The 20,574-nt window shown below is 39.3% G+C and overlaps 1 protein-coding gene across 6 annotated transcripts in view; it reads left to right on the top strand.

Moving 5' to 3' along the window:
- LOC133522399 (lethal(2) giant larvae protein homolog 1) overlaps positions 1–20,574 on the top strand; it is a 93,398-nt gene that overhangs the window by 46,998 nt on the left and 25,826 nt on the right. For 5 of the 6 annotated variants that reach the window (XM_061857723.1, XM_061857724.1, XM_061857722.1 and 2 more), the window contains exons 3-12: positions 10,516–10,693; positions 11,424–11,670; positions 11,935–12,122; positions 12,813–12,992; positions 13,637–13,725; positions 13,968–14,087; positions 14,520–14,682; positions 15,071–15,263; positions 16,164–16,187; positions 19,240–19,357. In XM_061857723.1, the coding sequence (XP_061713707.1) occupies positions 10,516–10,693; positions 11,424–11,670; positions 11,935–12,122; positions 12,813–12,992; positions 13,637–13,725; positions 13,968–14,087; positions 14,520–14,682; positions 15,071–15,263; positions 16,164–16,187; positions 19,240–19,357 (1,500 nt within the window). The remainder of the gene's footprint in view (positions 1–10,515; positions 10,694–11,423; positions 11,671–11,934; positions 12,123–12,812; positions 12,993–13,636; positions 13,726–13,967; positions 14,088–14,519; positions 14,683–15,070; positions 15,264–16,163; positions 16,188–19,239; positions 19,358–20,574) is intronic. The other variant, XM_061857725.1, reaches the window with a different exon arrangement.

Genomic DNA, 20,574 nt, shown 5'->3' on the forward strand with positions numbered 1-20,574 from the left:
TTCTCCCTAGGAGGTAGAATTCCTTAAAAAAAATCCTGTGTCCATAAATCCATCCCAGCTTGGCGTCAGAAGGAATTTAGAGCAAGTGTGCACATTCGTTCAAAATCACTCTTCATAAAAATTAAAACGTTATCAAATTATTAAACAGAGATACATAACCAGCTTATCCTAAACATTCTAACTTCGTACGTACCCTTATTAATAAAAAAAATTTGTAACATTGATAGCGATCTCGACACGCAAGTCAATTCAACAACGCCGCCTCGTGAATGACCGCTCCCGCGTTGATATAAAATGACGTCACGCCTGTCACGGATGACATCATGGCTACCTGACCGTGTGTTATCAACATGACTGCGCATTGGTAGACCTTATCACGTTACAATAAGGTTTAATAAGCGTGTAAAACTATGGCCAGAGCGAACTAGACTAGAAGGACTACAAAACGTACGCGCGTACGTAAGCCGAGCGGGTACCAATAGAGGGCTACTGCGAAAATCGAATTTAGAAGATAGTCTTTCTCCATCCCTCAAATGTGAAAACTGCCAGAGTGACAAAGATGCAGAAAGACGAGGCATCAAACAGGCTCGGCGGTTATAGTTATTAGGTACCGCTGTGATGACATACAGTCGGTCACTGTCAACCTATGTAGCCCACATAAATATTTGAGCGGGGGCCGGGCAGTTTGGACTTCCGCTGTCACATACATTAACTGGACAGTTTATGTTTGAATATATAATCTTGAATTGTTCTATAATTTTTAGCGAATAGCGACTTATATCAGCGTTGATGCAAGATTAGTTCGCTTTTATTTTTACTATTTTTAGGGTTTTGTAGTCAAGAAAAACCATAGTTTCACCATATCCATTTCTATGATCGTCCGCTAGTTAGCTCAGCCACAGATCATATAATACTAATAGGCTCAGCGGTGACCATTTAGTTTGGGTATTGGGTATACATATTAGAGGTACCTACGAAGTAGCAAAATGATATTAAGACCACCTAGAAGAATAGCTTCAACTCCTATGATGAGTGCAAAATCGTTGGATTAATCTAACATAAAAGGCTGCCAAAACATTTCCTTTCGTCAGGTTTTGCGCGTTTAAATGTGGCGTTACAACCATCGGTAGTATCTGTTCGGTCGGTTTTTTATGATATTAGGAGGCAAACGAACAGACAGTAAGCCATTACCGTCGCCCATAGACACTCACAACACCAGAGGGGTTGTCCGTCTTTAATTTGAGAGTACGCTCTTTCCTTGTAGGGTTGAGGTTTCGTAAAATTCTTTAAAATACTGATACAAGCACATTACCCTTTGACAATTATCGTAAGGTTGGCACCACTATGCGACGTCAGACGTCCGTCAACGTCCGACGTTGGTTGTCATCTTAGAAGCAAAGGAGATGTAGGTTAAAGCACTTGAATGTTCTAATGCCAACAGTTTTCCCCCGCAGAATGCTAGTGATGCTGCAACTATTGGAAATGTGCCAAATCATATGTCGTATAATATTTATAATTCCTGCATTTTCTAAACACATTATTACATTTATTAGTACAATAATATAACCTTATAAACAATTAATAATGTAAACTAAAACTAAAATATGACTAAATTAAATCTAAAACTAAAATAAATCTAAAAATGGCCCCTGCGGCATAGTACCGAAGACGCTGGCAGCATTTCCTCGCTGGATCGTTAGACTGATGCGTTGAGCGAGGAAGCTGAGAGCAGCGACAGCGGCAGAGGCGGCGGAGAACGCCAAGGTAGGAAAGTACAGGGGTATCGGCGCCGAGTACAATTTTATTCCATTCGGTGTCGAGACCCTTGGTCCGTGGGGCCCTGGCGCTCTGAGTCTCTTCAAAGATCTGTCTAAGAGACTCAGAGACGCCACAGGAGATCAAAGAGCTGGCAGCTTCCTCGCTAAACACATTCATTCATGCACAAAGAAATATATGTCTACTTATAAATTACTAGAAATATGCGCCAAAGCGGCAACGGATTAATTCAAAATAGCAGAAAAAAATTAAATTTCATAAGAGGTAATTTCATAATTTTTACTAGTATAAGAACCGTGGGACGCAAGAGGTTATACTATAGAAACTATTGGATTGGATCATTTAAGTATTTAATGGCACATGTTATTTCTAAGAGTTGTAACTTGTAACTCATTATCGCAATATTGGATGATGCACGCACATTCCTCGTACACCTATCTAATGAAGTATGCCCATACCGCATAACCTCGCGTTCTAATCAAGCCGGAATGTAACGGTGCTCGTAGTAATTACGGTTTTCGGATACTTACCATCCACTTTGACAATTCCTGAACCTTATCAACAAAGGCTTAAAGTCCACCTATGCACAGACGAGTGTTGCACGTATACGTACAGTGGCCATCAGAAATATCGGAGCGGCCGACGTGCTCAAAAACTGAAGCCGCACTCTAACGCCATGACAATAGAGGCGTGTTTAGATATTATGAGCACCTTGGTCAGTCAGATATATCTGATGGCGACTACTATACGTATTATACATATCGTTATTAATGTTCGGTAAGCTAGGAGAACAATGGTAAGAGTTTGTGACCTGATTGCGGTGTAAGTGGAACTTTAACTAGAGCGCGGTCAATAGACTTCGAAACTTTGCTCTTTTATTTCTCGTTAGGCCTGAATCTTTTTGTAAGTTACATTAAGTACTAAAGGCAACACTAATTTACCCTTATTTCTTTGCTATAAGTTCTAGAAATGGTCAGTTAAATGTATGTATGTCAAGATTCAAAATAGACATGTGTCGTTCACGAGTTTAAATGAACTATATCTTTTGATTATACTCTATCACTCACTCTTCAACTCACTTGAGATTTAACTCGCTCAGTAACTCATCTATCTCAGTGTTACTTGCTCGCTCTTTCCCTTTCCCGCGAATATTATAGCGGCCAAAACAGCTACTGTGGATCTTAAAGCTATAGCTGAACCTCTTAAACACTTATGTCACCTCAGCCTGTAGGCTAAAACTATGCAGCTATTTTACAGCTGTTATATGTCTAAAGGTTATAGAATAAACGGTGCTAAGTGTCGCCTAATTGTTTTTTGGGATGTTTGGTACAGGTGTAGTGAGTCGCAATCGAGGATCTCGACTTGTATATGGATACGATCACGATATGGTTGCACTTTTATCATCAATCGTGTCGCACTTAGATATTTGTAAGAAAGTGACGGCCACGGTGTCAGACGAAAACGCGACCTGGGGCCCATTACTCAAACGGTATTACTCTAATATTATTAGTGTGTTGCCATGGTTACCCATACTATTTGACAGTTCTTGGACTAATAATATTAGTCTAATACCATTCGAGAAATGGGCCCCAGCATGAGCCTGCTGGTGCTTATCGATATATGTGATTAGGACCAAGGCAACGGTCAGGGTTGTTTACATATTTATTCATCGTAGTATTAGCATTACAAATTATACGCCAGGAGATCAATTGCAAGGAATTATCTAAGATTCCTTGGCTCTCAGAAGCATGCATGCATATAATCTGTATCTCGAAGGAGTCCGCGGACATGCAAAATAAGGACCTACAGAAGGCGGGCTCAAAGTGGTAGGTATCTATGTACTAGATTTGTTTTCTTAAAATTTGATTTGTGTATTACCGCTCTTGCTAATTGACCGAAGCGTTAGTGAAGGTCACTGTTTTAACTTTGGAATCTTGCTTTCGTATGTCCGAATTTCCTCATCTATAGGTCGCTATTCGTAACCGATTCTCGTGAAATTTTGTGACCAGATTCTATGATTAAATAGTTTTTTTTTGTCGATCCAGTTTTTGGAGGATGTTTTTCAAACTGGGAATATTGGCATAAAGGCCTTAAGCGCCAATAGCGTCTATGGCGCTTAAAATCATTGTAGGTTCACTGTGATGACAACTCAACGAACTAAGTATTTTTCCCTTTTACATTTTCTAAGCGAAGTCTGCAGCTCACAAAGCCAATCGTTTCTCTTACGCTGCAAAACACTGAAAGAGATACAGGACGATTCAGGAGACGTGCTCTCTGTCATAAACTAAGGTGTGACTTCGCCGGTCATGTCTCTCGTATGCCGACTGACTTGGGGGCCAAGATAACCACTGAGGGAGTGCCCTATGGATCACAAGTGACCGGGATCCATCAGATCTTTTCGGTGGTGGCTCCTGGATAATCCATAACTAGGACTTCTTTTTGGAGACTGGGACAAAGTGGGATTCAATATGATTGTAATAATAAAATACGAAGTTATGGTAGCTAATGTATTCATATGAATGCCCCATAACTTTTTGCCACACAGCAAACTGGGCTTAGATGGTGAAGTGAGCGGTCCACAATCGACAACAGAATCATTGCACATTCCGCGGCGGCACGACCGTGACCGTTGACCTATCTGCGGGCGCAGGCAATAATTGGCCTAAACATATGATTTTTGCATGAACAGGAACAAAGGCTTGTTCTCGCTGAAAACTTAATCGAGTGCTTCACTTCTGTGAAAATAACTTTAGCCTTAACAGTACAACAGCCAGAAGTGCAGACCCAGGAATAAACTCACTCGCTGAACTCACTCTTGGTTTCTGAAACTGAATTAAAAAACAATGACTAAAGCGCCAGGTAGTATACAAAATTCATAGACAATTGAAATAGGTTTTCACTTGCCGATCCAGGATATATATATATAGGATATTGGAAAATGACTATTCGGAACTAGCATTTTGCAAGAATAATAATAATGTCTACCGAATGGTCAGTTCAGGACCACCCCACACTAGCGTCTCCCGAGCGTCGGCGTGAAGCCAACTATGGCTGCTGTTCGACGTAACGTTGGCGCAACTGCGAAGCGACGTCATTTTCCATAGCGCTGACTAGACGTTGAGAGGTAAAGAGGTAGCTCTCAGTACAAATAAAGCTTTACTATGAGCAGCAACTAAATAGCTTTCTGTCAAATATCTGTTCCTTTTTTATGTGTATAGAGGTATTTAGACAGTTTAATTTGAATATATTGTTTCGTGGTTGCCGATAGACGCGAGACCTAATATTTCATCAAAACCAAAACAAACAGTGAATGTCGTAATTAAAGAATTGCTTGTGACACTTACTGCAACAACTTAAGGCCTAAAACGATCGCCTAGGAGTATGGTGCGTCTTCGCACAGATTCAAGTTAGACCTTAGCTATTTGCGGCTGGACCGGTTCCGCGCACCGTTACTGTTCCCAGCCAGATTTAGTTCAGTACCATCGCCCACACTTTTAACTTTCCATCGGTGGACCTTATTACAGAATGCATAAGGTCCACCTATGGACAGTTAAGAGTGTTGCTGTTTGTAACATTGATTTTGGCGAGCCGGTTTTCAAAACTTGTAAATTACTATTTGTTAGTAATTGCTAATTGCCATGGTAAAATCGTGACTATTCCAATTTTCAAACATAGAATATTAGAATGCAAAGTCATACTTAGTTTTAAAAACGATTCCGTATTCATTAGAGTTTTCTTTTCTCCTATTTTGAAAATACCCTAGCTTATTTATGATAAGTATCTCGACCAAATTTTCAGCCATTTTTTTTGTATTTTATCGTGAATGACTTCTTTCTGCTCTACAAAGCACAAGTTTACAACCCACGTTCACTAAGTTGTTTGCTGCGCGAAATTTAAAAGGAAAAACTCGAGCACTGCGAATAAACTAAGCTACCTAGCAAAACAAAATGTCTTGATGATAATAACACTTTAAACTGTGACCTTGTAATCAACCTGGTAAATACATGTGTGTCGCAACATGACGTATTTACTAATGTTAGACATACTGACTATTAAATGATGTAGTTACGCATAATACAGACGCGCGGTGAGTCAGCCCGTCATCTGTTGGATTAGTTAAGTAAACACAAATTACTTGATCATTCATTACATTGTACGTAATATACCATAGCATCAAAGCAATGTATCACAAGGAATGTTCCCATTTTTTGCTTACCTATGTACAATACTTACTCCTGTGGCGCAGCGATCCGAAGTGGATCTAGACCTCCGACACCAAAGACCGCCATGCTTCTCTGTCCAAAGCCGTTTCTGCCCAGTCGACGGCGCCAAGTTCGCTAAGGTCTTTTTGCACTTCGTCTCTCCAGTGGTACCTAGGGCGTCCAGACGGTCTTCGGCCATTTGGAAGTACGCCCTCCAGACTGCACGATCTTCACCCATCCGGACTACGTGTCCGAGCTATCCTCACCTTACATTTGATAACCTGCATAAATCTGTGTTAGTAACCTAATATAGAAATCTGTATTACAGTACAGTTTATCATGTCAAATATTACTTGTATTGTATGTATGTATGTCAGTTTATTGCACATAAACAGGTTAACATAAAACAAACAAAACAGACAAAAAAAAATGTTATGTACAAAGGCGAACAATCTGCTCGTCATCGTGGATGACACGAACTATATCCGCTTCTTAACTTTATAAGTGTTGAAAAAAATATCCCAAAAAAAATGCCCCTCTCCTGCGTATGTCAGACATCGGTTTCAAATGTTAACAAACTTTGCTTTTACTCTTCCCCGAGTTATGATTTTTAATTTAATAAAGGGTCCTTTAATAAAGGAAATCAATTATAGGTTTTCAAGACCCGACACTAATACTAACTGCTAGATTCCAAGTCATCCCATGACCCTTGTTTGATTAAGTAAATAATAAATAAATAAATAAATATTATAGGACATTATTACACAAATTGACTAAGTCCCACAGTAAGCTCAATAAGGCTTGTGTTGAGGGTACTTAGACAACTATATATATAATATATAAATATTAATAAATACATAGAAAACACCCATGACTCAGGAACAAATATCCATGCTCATCACACGAATAAATGCCCTTACCAGGATTTGAACCCGGGACCATCAGCTTCGTAGGCAGGGTCACTACCCACTAGGCCAAACCGGTCGTCGAAAATTGATTGTATCATAAATTTGTTGAAAGATATTACTTTTTTCCGCTTTCCAGTAAAAATAATGTACAAAAAGTTTTGACTATATTTATTTTAAATGTACAACAAATGGGAAGTACGAATCACCACAAATCAAAATATTTGATAAAAATAATTTGATATGTTCCCAAAGTTGTGAATGGGAAGTCCCTGGGTGACGTAGACAAATTAGGTTACAGAGTATTGTTAGCCACCAACGGTGAATCACCGCTCACATGTTAGATTTGCTGAGCTAATTAAATAATGTATATAAATACTCCATTCACATTAATAGCGGAACTGGATCTGAGCGGTAACGACATTGTAATGTATTGTTCTTATTTGTTGCATTGTTTACATTGTTTTGTAGCATTTTATAGCGACTTGATGGTCTGTGCGTTGTTTATTGGACGCTCAAAAATATGTATACACTACCTTAATATATGGGCAATAAAGTCGTGTATACATATTTTTTGACTTTTTACGTATCGATATTTTCAGACGTGACTGTACTTTAGAATAACAAACGGTAAACATCTCCTTTATGATTTATACTTGATGCTTTGCCATTAGACATGAGACGTGCTAAATCTCTTCCCATTTTCAATTTTTTTTTAAACTCATTACCTTTCGCTGCCTCAACTTGCCTTTATATACAGGATGATTCAGGAGACGTGAGCAGGATCAAGCCTGCGTATTCAGTAAGTTATAAGCAACTGTTTCGTACCCGTATTTGTGAGATTAACATTTTTTTTTATACTACGTCGGTGGCAAACAAGCATACGGCCCGCCTGATGGTAAGCAGTCTCCGTAGCCTATGTACGCCTGCAACTCCAGAGGAGTGAACGATGTACGATTCATTAACATTTACTGATTGTGTAGGCTTGGTCCTGCTTACGTCTCATGAATCACTCTGTATATGACTGTACTATGTATGTATATGTAGATATTATATTAATATGTATGTATTATATTAAAGTATATAATTGTTTGCGTCTGTAATGTGTTGAATTATATGAATATAGTCACGACCTGTTCAATTTTGTAAGTTTTTAGCTTCTTGCTACCCAAAGATTGTCTGGAAGAGATCGCTTCTTAGCGATAACGATAAGGCCGCCTGTTGTCACCTAGCTTTTAACTGTACTTCATTTTCCGTCTATGTTTAACTGTATTGTGCACAATAAAGAATCATTTACTTACTAACTTGACAGGTAGATAGCTCTACACGTGACACAAAAATACTTCCACAGAAAAAATGCGTACACATTGACGAAAATTTGTTCCTCTGTGAGTTAGAATTCAAATAGTAACCATTAAGTCTATTCCGTAGATCTACTTCAGGATCTCGAGCTTCATTGACAAGACCATGACACGGATGATGAATGTACTGCTCATACCCCCTTCGCAACAGATTTATTAACGGTAATAAAATACAACTGACGAGGATTTCTAACTTCATTTTGGCAAGGTATCTACTAATAACAAAGCTAAGCGTTGTAAAATAGTATATTCAACACACTTGCTCAAAAAGCCGATTTTATTCTACCTATTTTTTGCTCATAATCCTAGATATTAAACACGCGTGCTCTTTCATGTATTATCCGACTGCCTTAAGAAGGTAACTGATTGGTAATAATATGCATGGAAACGGAGCCTTCTTAATGTGGTCGAGTAATACATTTTTTTAACCAACTATAAGGTTTCAAATGTTAGTTTAAAGAGGTTTTATCACACCAAACATAATTTATAGATTAAATTATCTCGTAAATTACATTAATGAATAAACATAACATTTTATTGATTTGATCTCCATCCGTCGAATAGAAATACGAAAATATTAGCTTTTTGAATTTTTTTTCATTGGCTGTTTGTCGATTTCGTTCGTGCCTTTGCCTTGCGCGCGCATTGAAAATATTGAAATCGTGCATTAAAAAAAATAGCGCGCCAGCCATTTTCCGTATTTGTCATAAAAATGGTATAGTTTTGCATGTTTCTAGTTTATATATTGACGAAAATGACATTTTCAGCCATTGAAAATAAAGAACACGTAAAATTGACGCTGCCAGTAATACTAATAGAGGCAAAAGCCGAGAACGATAGCCTTTAACCATCAAAATCAAGTGAAAAATAATTTGTGATCATATGAAACTTTTATTCAATGGAAAACCAGCAAAAACGCCCAGTCTTTCTTGGAAAACGTGTTGGTAGCTTACTTCAATGAACTGGCGAATAAGTGCCTACGAGCCCAGCACGTTTTGGTGCAATTATTCGATGTTAAAACTGTAGGTAAGCCACCATTTTGAAAATTGTACTTTTACTGTTTTGACAAAAAATATCTAATTTATAAGTTTAGTTTTTTCCTCGCAAGTGTGTTGAAAAACGTCATATGAAACGCGTATGCTATGGTCATTACAATATCGTCTCGTGTGTAATGACCAGCTTAGCACACTTGTATCATAATGTACTATTATACAATCGTGATGTAATAGAGAGCTTAAGCTTGGTATAATAATTATATAGTTGACTTCAACGAATTCTTTATTCAACCATTACAGTCGACGAGTAGAAAAATAAAATAAAGTAGCAGCAGAAAGAACATTAAGTCCTTATAATGTTACGGCTATCGTCTTAGACGAAACCTGAATCTATCTTATAGTCTAGTTCTACCAACCATCAACCTTATAACCACCCTTTAAGGTTTCCAATCGACTGGCAAAAACTCTGCTGTGTGCTGAGTCACACATTTGATATACATCATAAACGTTCATTGTACGAGGGTTTCGAGGTGTCAAGTTGCCAACAATAAGAGCTTTTTATCGTTCCGATAGCCTTTTAGCGTTGTTAGCACTTGTCCAAAACTGACGTTCCCCAGCCAAATGTACCGCTTTGTCAATTCTCCATAAGAACGATTTTTAAAGGCTTCTTTATACCAACAGCGCCCTACTGACATTCGTCAGAAGGTAACTTTTCTTGTGATCGACCATGCGTGTATATTTTTGTAACATTGTTGCGTTGTGTATATTTTGAGATATGATAAGGCTATTGAAAAAAATTGATGTTATAATGATTATTTATGTTAGTTTATGAAACACGTTGCGTCAATGTTGCACGTCTATATTACTTTTAAGAATGTGATAAGAGCAATAAAGGAATCCGGTATCTTACCGTGAAGTAATGAAATGATATATTATGTATCTGAAGCTGTTTAATAAAACGCCAATGTGAATAAAACGAAAGTTGCGATAACGACGATATTCATCTATACAAATGGGTAGTGTAGTTGAATTTTTACTCGTCCCAAACCACTTTGTCGATTACGAGTTACGAATATAACATGTTTATCAGGTCCTACATATTTCTCGTATATCCTGCCTCTCCCTACCCAACCCTGTCTGTGTTGCCGTAGTGCCCTAACTCCTTTTACATATCATAATCTAAGAAATAACATAGTCTAAAAGCCATTTATAGAAGTCAAGAGGCTTCAAAGTGTCAATAGAAAGTAAAATAAAAGTTTATTTCTCTTGTTCGCAGACAGTACAGCACGGCTTCCCACACAGAGCGTCCGCCCTAGCATGGGACCCGCTCCTGCGGCTCGCGGCCCTCGGCACCGCCAGCGGCGCCCTAAAGGTGTACGGGCGACCCGGCGTGGAGCTGTACGGACAGCACACAAACCCTGACGCCGCCGTCACCGCCATACATTTCATACCCGGTGAGACAATTACGGGACATCCATTCACACGGTCAGTCTTTGGACACTTCGTCTCACGGCAATTGACATCACCTTCAAGGCTTCCCGATCCATCAATCCTAACGTATGTGTGTGCCATGTGTGAGTTAGGCACGTTGTCCAGGAAATGAACATACAAAAGTAACGAACAGACTGGTATAATCTATTAATCAAACATGTTTATCTTCCTCTCGTAACCCTAGTGTTGTGTTGTACAGGAACCATGACAAGCAACTAGTTTTTCTTGAGGCCATATTCATGACATGAACAATTTGTGTTGATGGTCTTGAAGTTTCGCCGAGATCTCACCAGGCACATTTATTTATTTAATCGTATGCTATGGGATTTTACAAAAAAGGCAATTAGATCAGGTACAATTTTACAGTTTTATTGCTAAATAATAAAACTGGTCCAAAGGAATATAATTATAGAAGGTAATCAAGTCACATGTCATTTATTGAACAGGTATAATTTCTTAAAGATTCTTAGATCGTGTCATTCACAAAGACGCGTGCCTTTATTCGTATTGTCATGATATTATAGCTTAGATTTGTCAAATCTGCACGTCGTCGTAGATGACATGAACTATAAGATGCTTTATAGTTTCCTATCGGGTATTCTTAATCAGTTAATCAGAAACCCCTATAATAACCTTCTTCATCTCAGTCTTCGGTTTGAACTTAACCTTATTTTATACGATATCTTCTTTCAGGCACTGGCCGCTTAATATCCTTATGCGACGACAACAGTCTCCACTTATGGGAGATCACAGAGAAATCCCTAGTGGAGCTAAAGTCCCACCTCCTCGAGGGCAAGAACAAGAAAGTGTCGACGTTGTGCGTCGAGTCTTCAGGCAAGAACGTGCTTCTCGGCACGGAGGGCGGAAATATATATACGATGGACTTGAACACATTCGCCATCAACGAAGATGTTATATATCAGGAGGTTGTTATGCAAAAGTGAGTATTGTCTTTAATTCCTAATAGAGCTAAGGTACTTTCTCGATGGAAAGAACAAGGTTAGCACTATGCGTCGATTCTTGAGGCAAGGAAGTTCAACACATTTGCGTTATTCAAACGTTAATGTTCAAAATTTTTAAGATTCTTTTCAGGCTAGGTTTTTATTACCAAACCACAAACACTGTATTGACGCGCGTCTCTTTTTATTAAATCTACTATCTAACATATCATCTTCGACACTAATCCTTTCTTCATCTATTCCAGCTGTCCAGAAGACTTCAAAGTGAATCCCGGCGCAGTAGAAGCCGTCTGTGAGCACCCAAAGACGCCTGCTCGCATTCTTATTGGCTACAGCAGAGGGCTGGTGGTGCTTTGGGACCGCGCGAACTCTGCCCCCACACATACGTTCGTCTCCAACCAACAACTTGAGAGTTTGTGCTGGAATGATGACGGTAAGTTTACGTGGTGTTTTTAAAAGATCAAAAGATGGCGGGTGGAGTAAGAATACTAGTGGATTGTCAACGATAAATACACTAGACCCAAAGACGAACGCATTCTTATCGGCTACAGCAGAGGGTTTGTGATGCTATAGGACAGAGCCAACTCTGCGCCCACACATACGTTCGTCTCCAACCAACAGCTTGGAAGCTAGTACTGGAATGATTACGGTTAGTTTCATTGACATATATCTAAGAACGGGCCTTACGGGTAATAAGAATGGGGCCAGTGTAGCTGTGTCACGCACACGAATGCGAGCCAGTTGTGCAGTCTTCACTGAACTAGAACCATTCTTAAATGCCCGTAAGGCCCGTCCTCAGATATATGTCAATGGTTCGTTTACATTCTTTTATTTTTAATAGGTCGCAAAGTGTCGAATGGATAAGGATATTTACCGCTCAAAAAAATAACACATTTATAGACAAGTAAAAGACAATAAACTCGTATTTCATGCCCAAAAACGATAGCGCGACTTTATTGTCTGGTACAGTTATATTTTAATGGTACTATGCGACTGGGTGAATTCTGCCCCTACCCTTACGTATACGCTAGAGAATATTTACTAGAAAAGTGAAGAATTCGTAAAAATAAAACTCTTTTTTGACGACAAGTAATTAACATCTTGTACAACTTTTTGTTTTCAGGTGACCACTTCACATCATCCCACAATGACGGCTCGTACGTCACATGGGAGGTCGGCGGGGGCGCCAGCGATCGACCTCTGAAAGAACCCGTCACACCATATGGACCCTACCCCTGCAAGGCCATAACCAAGATACTCAACAGGACAAGCGTTACTGGGGAAGAGATTACTATATATGCCGGTAAGTTTATATCATTTTTACAGAACAGAAATAGCACCTGCGGCGGAAGAGTAAACAGCGAAAGGACCATGGGCAACTTTGTATGGAGCCTGGACCTAAAACCAGCAGAAATGCGAGCTAGGTCATTAGATAAGTATTTCTATGTACTTCATTTCGTTTTATGGGCACCAAGCGGAATTCCATTGCAGAACTGAGATATTTGTAATTTAGTCAAAATACCATCACCCTTATTACCTAGGCAATAGACTCCAAGTAAGTAAATTAATTGCTGCTGGGTAGATGTTCGCGTACCGCTGCGAGCGCGGCAAACCATTCGCCGCGCTCTCCCAGCGGTGGACTCTATTGCCTAGGTAATAAGGGTGATGACATTTTGACCAAAATACAAATATCTCAGTTCTCGTATGGAATTCCGCTTGGTGCCTATACCTATCTAATGACCTAATTCTCAACTATTTGGGTTTTGGAACCATAATGACGCATAGTACTTTGTGTTTATTAGTCTTGAGTCGTTTTAGTCTTTATCGCAAAAAAAACACAAAGCATAACTCGTATAGGAACTATTACTGTTCCCCTTGTTTGCACTGGAAACTCCTAGGTGTTGAGAGTTAATAATTGGAACTAATATCGACATATATTTTTTACAGGCGGTATGCCCAGAGCGTCATATTCAGACAAATACACGGTCACAGTACAGCAAGGCGAAAAACACGTCGCATTCGATTTCACTAGCCGGGTATGTATGAAAGGATTATTTTGTCGCGAGCTTAAGGCGTAAAGACTTGCCACTTTAATTAATTTCTGGAAGCATAAAATATTTCGTAGTAAAAAGATTTATTGCACATGTTTAACATTAAAAGAAAAAAACACTATTTATTATTTATTTATTTACATCATTGAAATAACTAATGTATTCTATAGCTGCTAGGGGGCGCCACTGTCATGCACATGCAATATAAATTGTTTTATATATTGCAGGTGATAGACTTCTTCACAACGTCAGCGGTGCCGCCAGATGGCGCGCCATTACAAGAGGAAAGGCCCGACACTCCCGCGCAGCTGTTCGCGCAAACCGTCAACCAAGTTGCCGCTGCTTTGGTACGTATCCTAACATAATATAATAAATCTACCGTAGTAAAATATTAGATTTATTAGTACAAAAGCAGTTTACGTAAAAACTTATTTTTAAATAAAATTACCAACCCGCGACTTCATTTTCGTATAATTAATTAATATTTCCATAGTGAGTTTTATCTCTGTTTTCCCCTCGTCAAGGCATGATTTCCGTGATAAAATTTATCCTATATCCTCTCGCGAGACTCAAACTATCCTCATACCAAATTTTATCTAAATCAGTCCAGCGATTTAAGCATGAAGAGATAACAAAAACTAGACAGAGTTATGGTTATCGTTTATTTCTATACGACGAACGATATCAGTGTCATTATGAGGTGTTGCTTTCTACGAAAGATGCTACTAAGTGCATATTTAGAACGTACTTCAATATCTGAAAATTAATCATTTTTTCAGGTGGTGCTAGCAGAGGAAGAGTTGGTGGTCATCGACTTGTGTGACTCCCGCTGGCGGCCATTACGGTTACCGTACCTCGTGTCCATCCACGCGTCCGCCGTAACCACGGCGCAGCTCGTCGACAACGTCGCCTCCAACGTGTACGACAACATCGTGGCGGCCGGTGAGTATTCACTGCAACTAGTGCTGTAGATGTGGTCACCTATGTAACTATAGCGGCCTCTACGAATGCCACGTCTGTCGTTTATAATACTGAATTGCTATTAGTCATAGTATATATCATTTAATACACAACATTTTTTTCACAGTAACAATTTATACTCACGAAATCTTATCTGTCACTTGGCACTGTTTCACAGCAGCGCCATTCGCCTCTAGTTCCCCTCCAGTTTATTGTAATAATAATAATAATAGGTGTACCCCTTACATTTCATCAAAGTGTCAAAAGGGCCTCTACGTGTTGGCTTCGGCTCCGCGCACGCCTCCCAAAGGTGCGGAACACCATTGTTCCGTGATGGGAAAGAAATAGTAATACAATAATTTTCCACCAGGGCAACAGCAAACCGAGAACATATACTCCCCCGGCGCGTGGCCCATCTCGGGCGGCGTGCTGTGCGGCGCGGACGCGCCCGCGGAGCGGCAGCTGCTGCTGACCGGCCACGAGGACGGCTCCGTGCGCTTCTGGGACGTCACCGGCGTGCCCATGACGCCGCTCTACAAGTACACTACCGCTCAACTTTTCAGGTCGGTGCCTGACCTACTGTTTGGATATGTTACTAGGACAGCAGCAGATCGACGAGTTGTCGGCGGGGTCGAAGAGTAATGTTATGTTAATTTTGCATCAAGCAAAAACGTCTGCGAACGATGCCATTAAGCTTAGAAACAAATTCGAAGTGGGAAAATTTGCTGTCTTAGGTGGAACTTGAAACTATAAAAGATCCGGTGGTCGTAGTTTCAAGTCCCACCCAAGACAGTGATTTTTTCGACAGTTTGTTTCTAAGTAATGTTACGTGTTGAATTTCTTCGAGTACCCAAAAGAAGACTGAAAGTATCTACGTTCGCAACGGATGACAAGACAAGGTCAATTTCGAGAAAGATACATAAATATGGCAAATAATTACTACTTCGTTACGTTTAATATAATAAAATAATAATAAAACTGCAAAGAAACTCTTAATCGTTTCCAAAAAATTGTAATCATAGAAATTGCTATCCAGCTTGAATAATTTGCAACGATAAAATTTGTAACAAGTTAAATACTTGATTTTAAATTTATAGAGCTATATTAAATTAACTAATTTATGTATATCACTGTGTGCGCCATCACCCATATAAAAAAGAAGCCGATGTTCTTCTGTTTTATTTATGAATAACAAAATATAGACTAAGTTTATTCTGCGGCGGTATCATGGTCGCATTTTCATCACTTGTCACGCCATGCGTCACTTTCACACTTACATACTTATTAGAACGTGACAGATAATAAAATACCGACCATCTTAGCCTTACTCTTTACTTATGGTAAGATTTCTACATTTATACAACAAACCTAGTATTCTACGACTTACCGAAGATCGGCTTCTTTACAATAATCGTATTAATGTCAGCGCCAGCTAACGAACGTTTTGCTTATTTGCTACAAAGCGGGCTGAAAAGATCGTCTCCGAGGTAACACTAATAATCTGTATGCATGATTTCAGTTCTGCATTTCTTCTATTCTGCTTGCTTCCTCAAAAAACTTAACAAACCTTTGTTAAATTTTGTCCGTTTATAATTATAACTAGAGGTGCACCGGATATTCGGGTACTATCCGGTATCTGGCCTATCCGGCCGTTATTACAATATCCGGCCGGATACCGGATAGTCAACCACTATCCGGTCGGATACCGGATAGTAACTTTACTTGATTTTGGGGTAAACAAATTCAAACTAAAAACAGTGACGGTCATAATCATAATAGTCGTTTATGATTTTAAAACAATTTGAACGTATTACTAGGTATAATATCTGTTAGACCTAGTTTTGCTTGGAAAACTTATAAAATTCAAAAATGCGTGTTTTCCCAGAGATAAGATCTAGCTAGATCGATTTTTAGCCCCCAAATACCCCCATATACCAAATTTCATCGAAATCGTTAGAGCTGTTTCCGACATCCCCGAAATATACAAATATTTACAAGAATTGCTCGTTTAAAGGTATAAGATAATGTATGTGTTCCATTCCATGGACGAAAAAATTAAGTTTACTATCGGCTCAATTCAAACTATGCTTATAAGATGTCACACCGATACGATACCGATCTGTCATTGTCAAAAGTGACATTTTTGGTTGAAGAAATGTCACTTTTGACACTGACAAATCAGTATCGTATCTGTGATACATCTTGTAAGCATTGTTAAAATTGGGCCGTATCTTCTTTTTATTCACCACATGAGTTTGGACTCCGGTTGTAAAGTTCTATAAACGATGTCACTCTGTAATGACATAATACATAAACTCGTTTCGAACCTAGAAATGAATCCGCGCGAACATTCACTATGAAACAGGTCAAAACCTGCACGACGCGCACCGGCTAAACTCAAAATGTAGGTATAGTTTTGCCGGCCGGATATTGACTATTCGGCCGATCATCAGACCACATATCCGGTATCCGGCCAAACAATTATCCGTTGCATCTCTAATTATAACAAACAAAAATATCAAAATGATGGATTGACAAACGTTTATCAAGGGTTTGTTAGAGTTGTCAAGCGCTTATGAACGACGACGCCATTATTATTCTATATATAGGTATTGCACAGTAAGGAGAGGTCACCCATGAAAGAGCACAGCAAAACCCATCGTTCTAAGTTATCGCAGCATCTTTTTAGATTTAGAAACTATATTACCATTCCTTTTTACAAGCTTTTATTTAGTTTCACCCGTCCCAATGTTTGTAATCAAATCTTGCAAGTTAAATTTGACCCAATCCCCGGTTTCCGATAAAGCTGAAAATTTGCATACATATGTAAGTCGGGTGACAATGCAATATTATGGTACCATCAAGCTGATCTGATGATGGAGACAGGAGGTGGCCAATGGAACTCTGTGATGAAACGACGCAACCCAATTGTGTTTGGAGCTGTTATAAATTGTCTTGATGATTAAGTATTAGATGCCTATGAAAAGAACACTACAGTCTGCGATAAAAGATAGATAGATAGATAGATAATCCGTTTATTTGTTTGCCACAATACACACAGGAAATACAATTAATAAAATGACAAAAAAACAGATTATACAAAATTATACGAGAGAAATACACATTTATACAAAATAGAAGTAGAAAGAAAAAAAAAAACATTTAAATAATACTGTTCCATACATATAGGAAATGTTGTGTGCGTCGCAGCAAAACAAAAGGGTTCTGGCTCAGTATTACGCTTCACCCTATGGGAGAGGCACTGATATTCTGCCACGACCAGATCACGTCAACCAAGATACAGTGTAAAATATGCAATATTCAAAGTTAGTACTTACCTAAATACCTTGTTTATAAAAAACCAAGAATGAATTTTTTGCCAAAAACTTATTTTAGTAATGTGTTATCACTGTTATTGTTTCGTTTTAGAAGCTTCTGAAAATTCGAAGTTGCGAATTCGCAGAAGCCCTATTCATTGTTTTATTGCCATTTTTGTTACATTTTTACTAGCTAAATAGTGGCCATCTGCTTGCTGCTTTTTTATGTGTTTTAAATCGCTTCTCTATTACTAAAAAGGTTAATATAAAACGCTTAATTACACTTATAAATTAGATATCCCTTGTATTATGTTGTATTGTAATGACAAAAACAACAAAGCACCATTTAAATACAATTTTAATAATCAGATGATTACAAAATACGAATATACGTCTTAGACGATACCTGGATTACGCTCAAACATGAGGGCTTACCGCGAACCACGTTCGACGTGTTGCCTCCCTGTCACACTTACGTACGAATTTATAAGTGCGACACAGAGGTAACACGTCGAATGTGGTTCGTGGTAGGCCCTCTGATCTCTCCCAAGATGGCCGCCATGCCACTAGTGATGTGACACGAGAGTGTTACTGTAGCTATGGAAGGTAGAGGTAAGGAGTACAATCTCAAAATTCTCATATTGCTACTGTAAATATTGATTTGTCTTTCACTTGTTAGTGTTTGATCCTTTCGCATTTTCTCAAAGGTTAGCTGGAAGAGATCCCTTTTAGGGATAAGTTCGCCTTTGTACATAACTTTTTTTTTTCATGTTTCGTTTTGTCTCTTTTATGTTAACCTGTTTATGTGCAATAAAGTGACATACATACATATAATCTCCATAGGCAGAACTGTTGCAAAATTGTCCAGCTGACAGCTATAAATTATAGTTCCGAATCTCTCCAGAGTAGCGCTGGAGTAGCTAAGAACCTAGGTGTTATTGACGGAGTGAAGTGCGCTGTCTATGATTAGATTTTTGTTTTCGAATATTCTAGGTATTGTTGCGCCACCTATTTAAGGTTTTTTGACGGACACTTTTGGTACATGGAGATTGTATTCCTTACCTCTACCTTCCATTACTGCAGTAACGTGAGGAACCGATAACAGAGTCGCCGCCTTTTAGTATCGTACGTGATTATTGAGTGGCTGCCATTATAACTTTGACAATTTATTAAATTAATTCGCCTTAACTTCACAATAAGAAATGTAACGTTTTTCTAACAGCGGTGAAGAAATCGGCGAAACTAACGACAGCCAAACAGACGAGGAGGAATGGCCGCCATTCAAAAGAGTAGGCACGTTCGACCCCTACAGCGACGACCCGCGCCTTGCTGTCAAACGGGTAACTATTACATACATAGTACAATAAGTATAGAGATGAAACGGTAGAGCCGTCAGACCGAACGAGATGCTCTTATCGAACTTTCAGTAGGAGTAGCAGAGAAAGCGCTAAGATTGTTTGTCTTTGTCACGGGCAACAGATAACCCGACCAAATTACGTAGGTTGTTTTTTTGGTATGTTGTCAGGAATGTTAAAACGTGTTTTTTATTTGGCGCATTGCGTATGTTCTGTCCCACGCTTATAGCACATCTAGTTGATCCTACCATCTATGATTCCATATGTTGTATACTCCAAGGATATGAGTAATCAACTGTATTTAATTTCCGTTTCATGAGGTTCGAATACAAAATTTCCGGCTCGGAAGCCATAGTATGGCTGCCGATGCTTTAAAAAAAATTTATGTCACGTCGGTGGCAAACAAGCATACGGCCCGCCTGATATGGTAAGCAGTCACCGTAGCCTATGGACGCCTGCAACGCCAGAGATATTACATGCGCGTTGCCGACTCTTTAAAAACCTGTACACTCGTTTTTTGAAGAACCCCATCTTGTAGCCCCTCGGGTGAACCTCTGCGGAAAGCTCATTCCACAGCCGGAGCGTCCGCGGGAGGAAATTCATCTTAAACCGAACAGTCTGCGCCCATTTAGGTTCTAGGGTGTGAGGATGAACACCCTGCCGACGGCGAGCGGTGCGGTGATAGAAAGCGGCCGTTGGCATCATGTCAAACAATTCTTCAGAACACAGCTCATTGTACATATATTACATCATTACTCATTTTTCAGTTTGGCAGATAAATTAAGCAGCTTTTTTTCACTATGGACAACATCTCACGCGATATATAATCCATTGAGATAACGACATTCGCCCATCCTTTTTGACACGCAGGCTTGGGCCAAATCTTAGACCCAGTGTGAATTTTGACACGTATTAGTTAAATAACGACACAAGTGATCGTGTTGTATGTATATTCTGTTTTTTATTCCGTAGACTAAAGTGACATTTCGAAGCGCTGGTGGCCTAGCGGTAAGAGCGTGCGACTTGCAATCCGGAGGTCGCGGGTTCAAACCCGGCTCGTACCAATGAGTTTTTCGGAACTTATGTACGAAATATTATTTGATATTTACCAGTCGCTTTTCGGTGAAGGAAAACATCGTGAGGAAACCGGACTAATCCCAACAAGGCCTAGTTTACCCTCTGGGTTGGGAGGTCAGATGGCA

Source organism: Cydia pomonella, chromosome 10 (assembly GCF_033807575.1).
Source record: "Cydia pomonella isolate Wapato2018A chromosome 10, ilCydPomo1, whole genome shotgun sequence".
Lineage (NCBI taxonomy): Eukaryota > Metazoa > Arthropoda > Insecta > Lepidoptera > Tortricidae > Cydia > Cydia pomonella.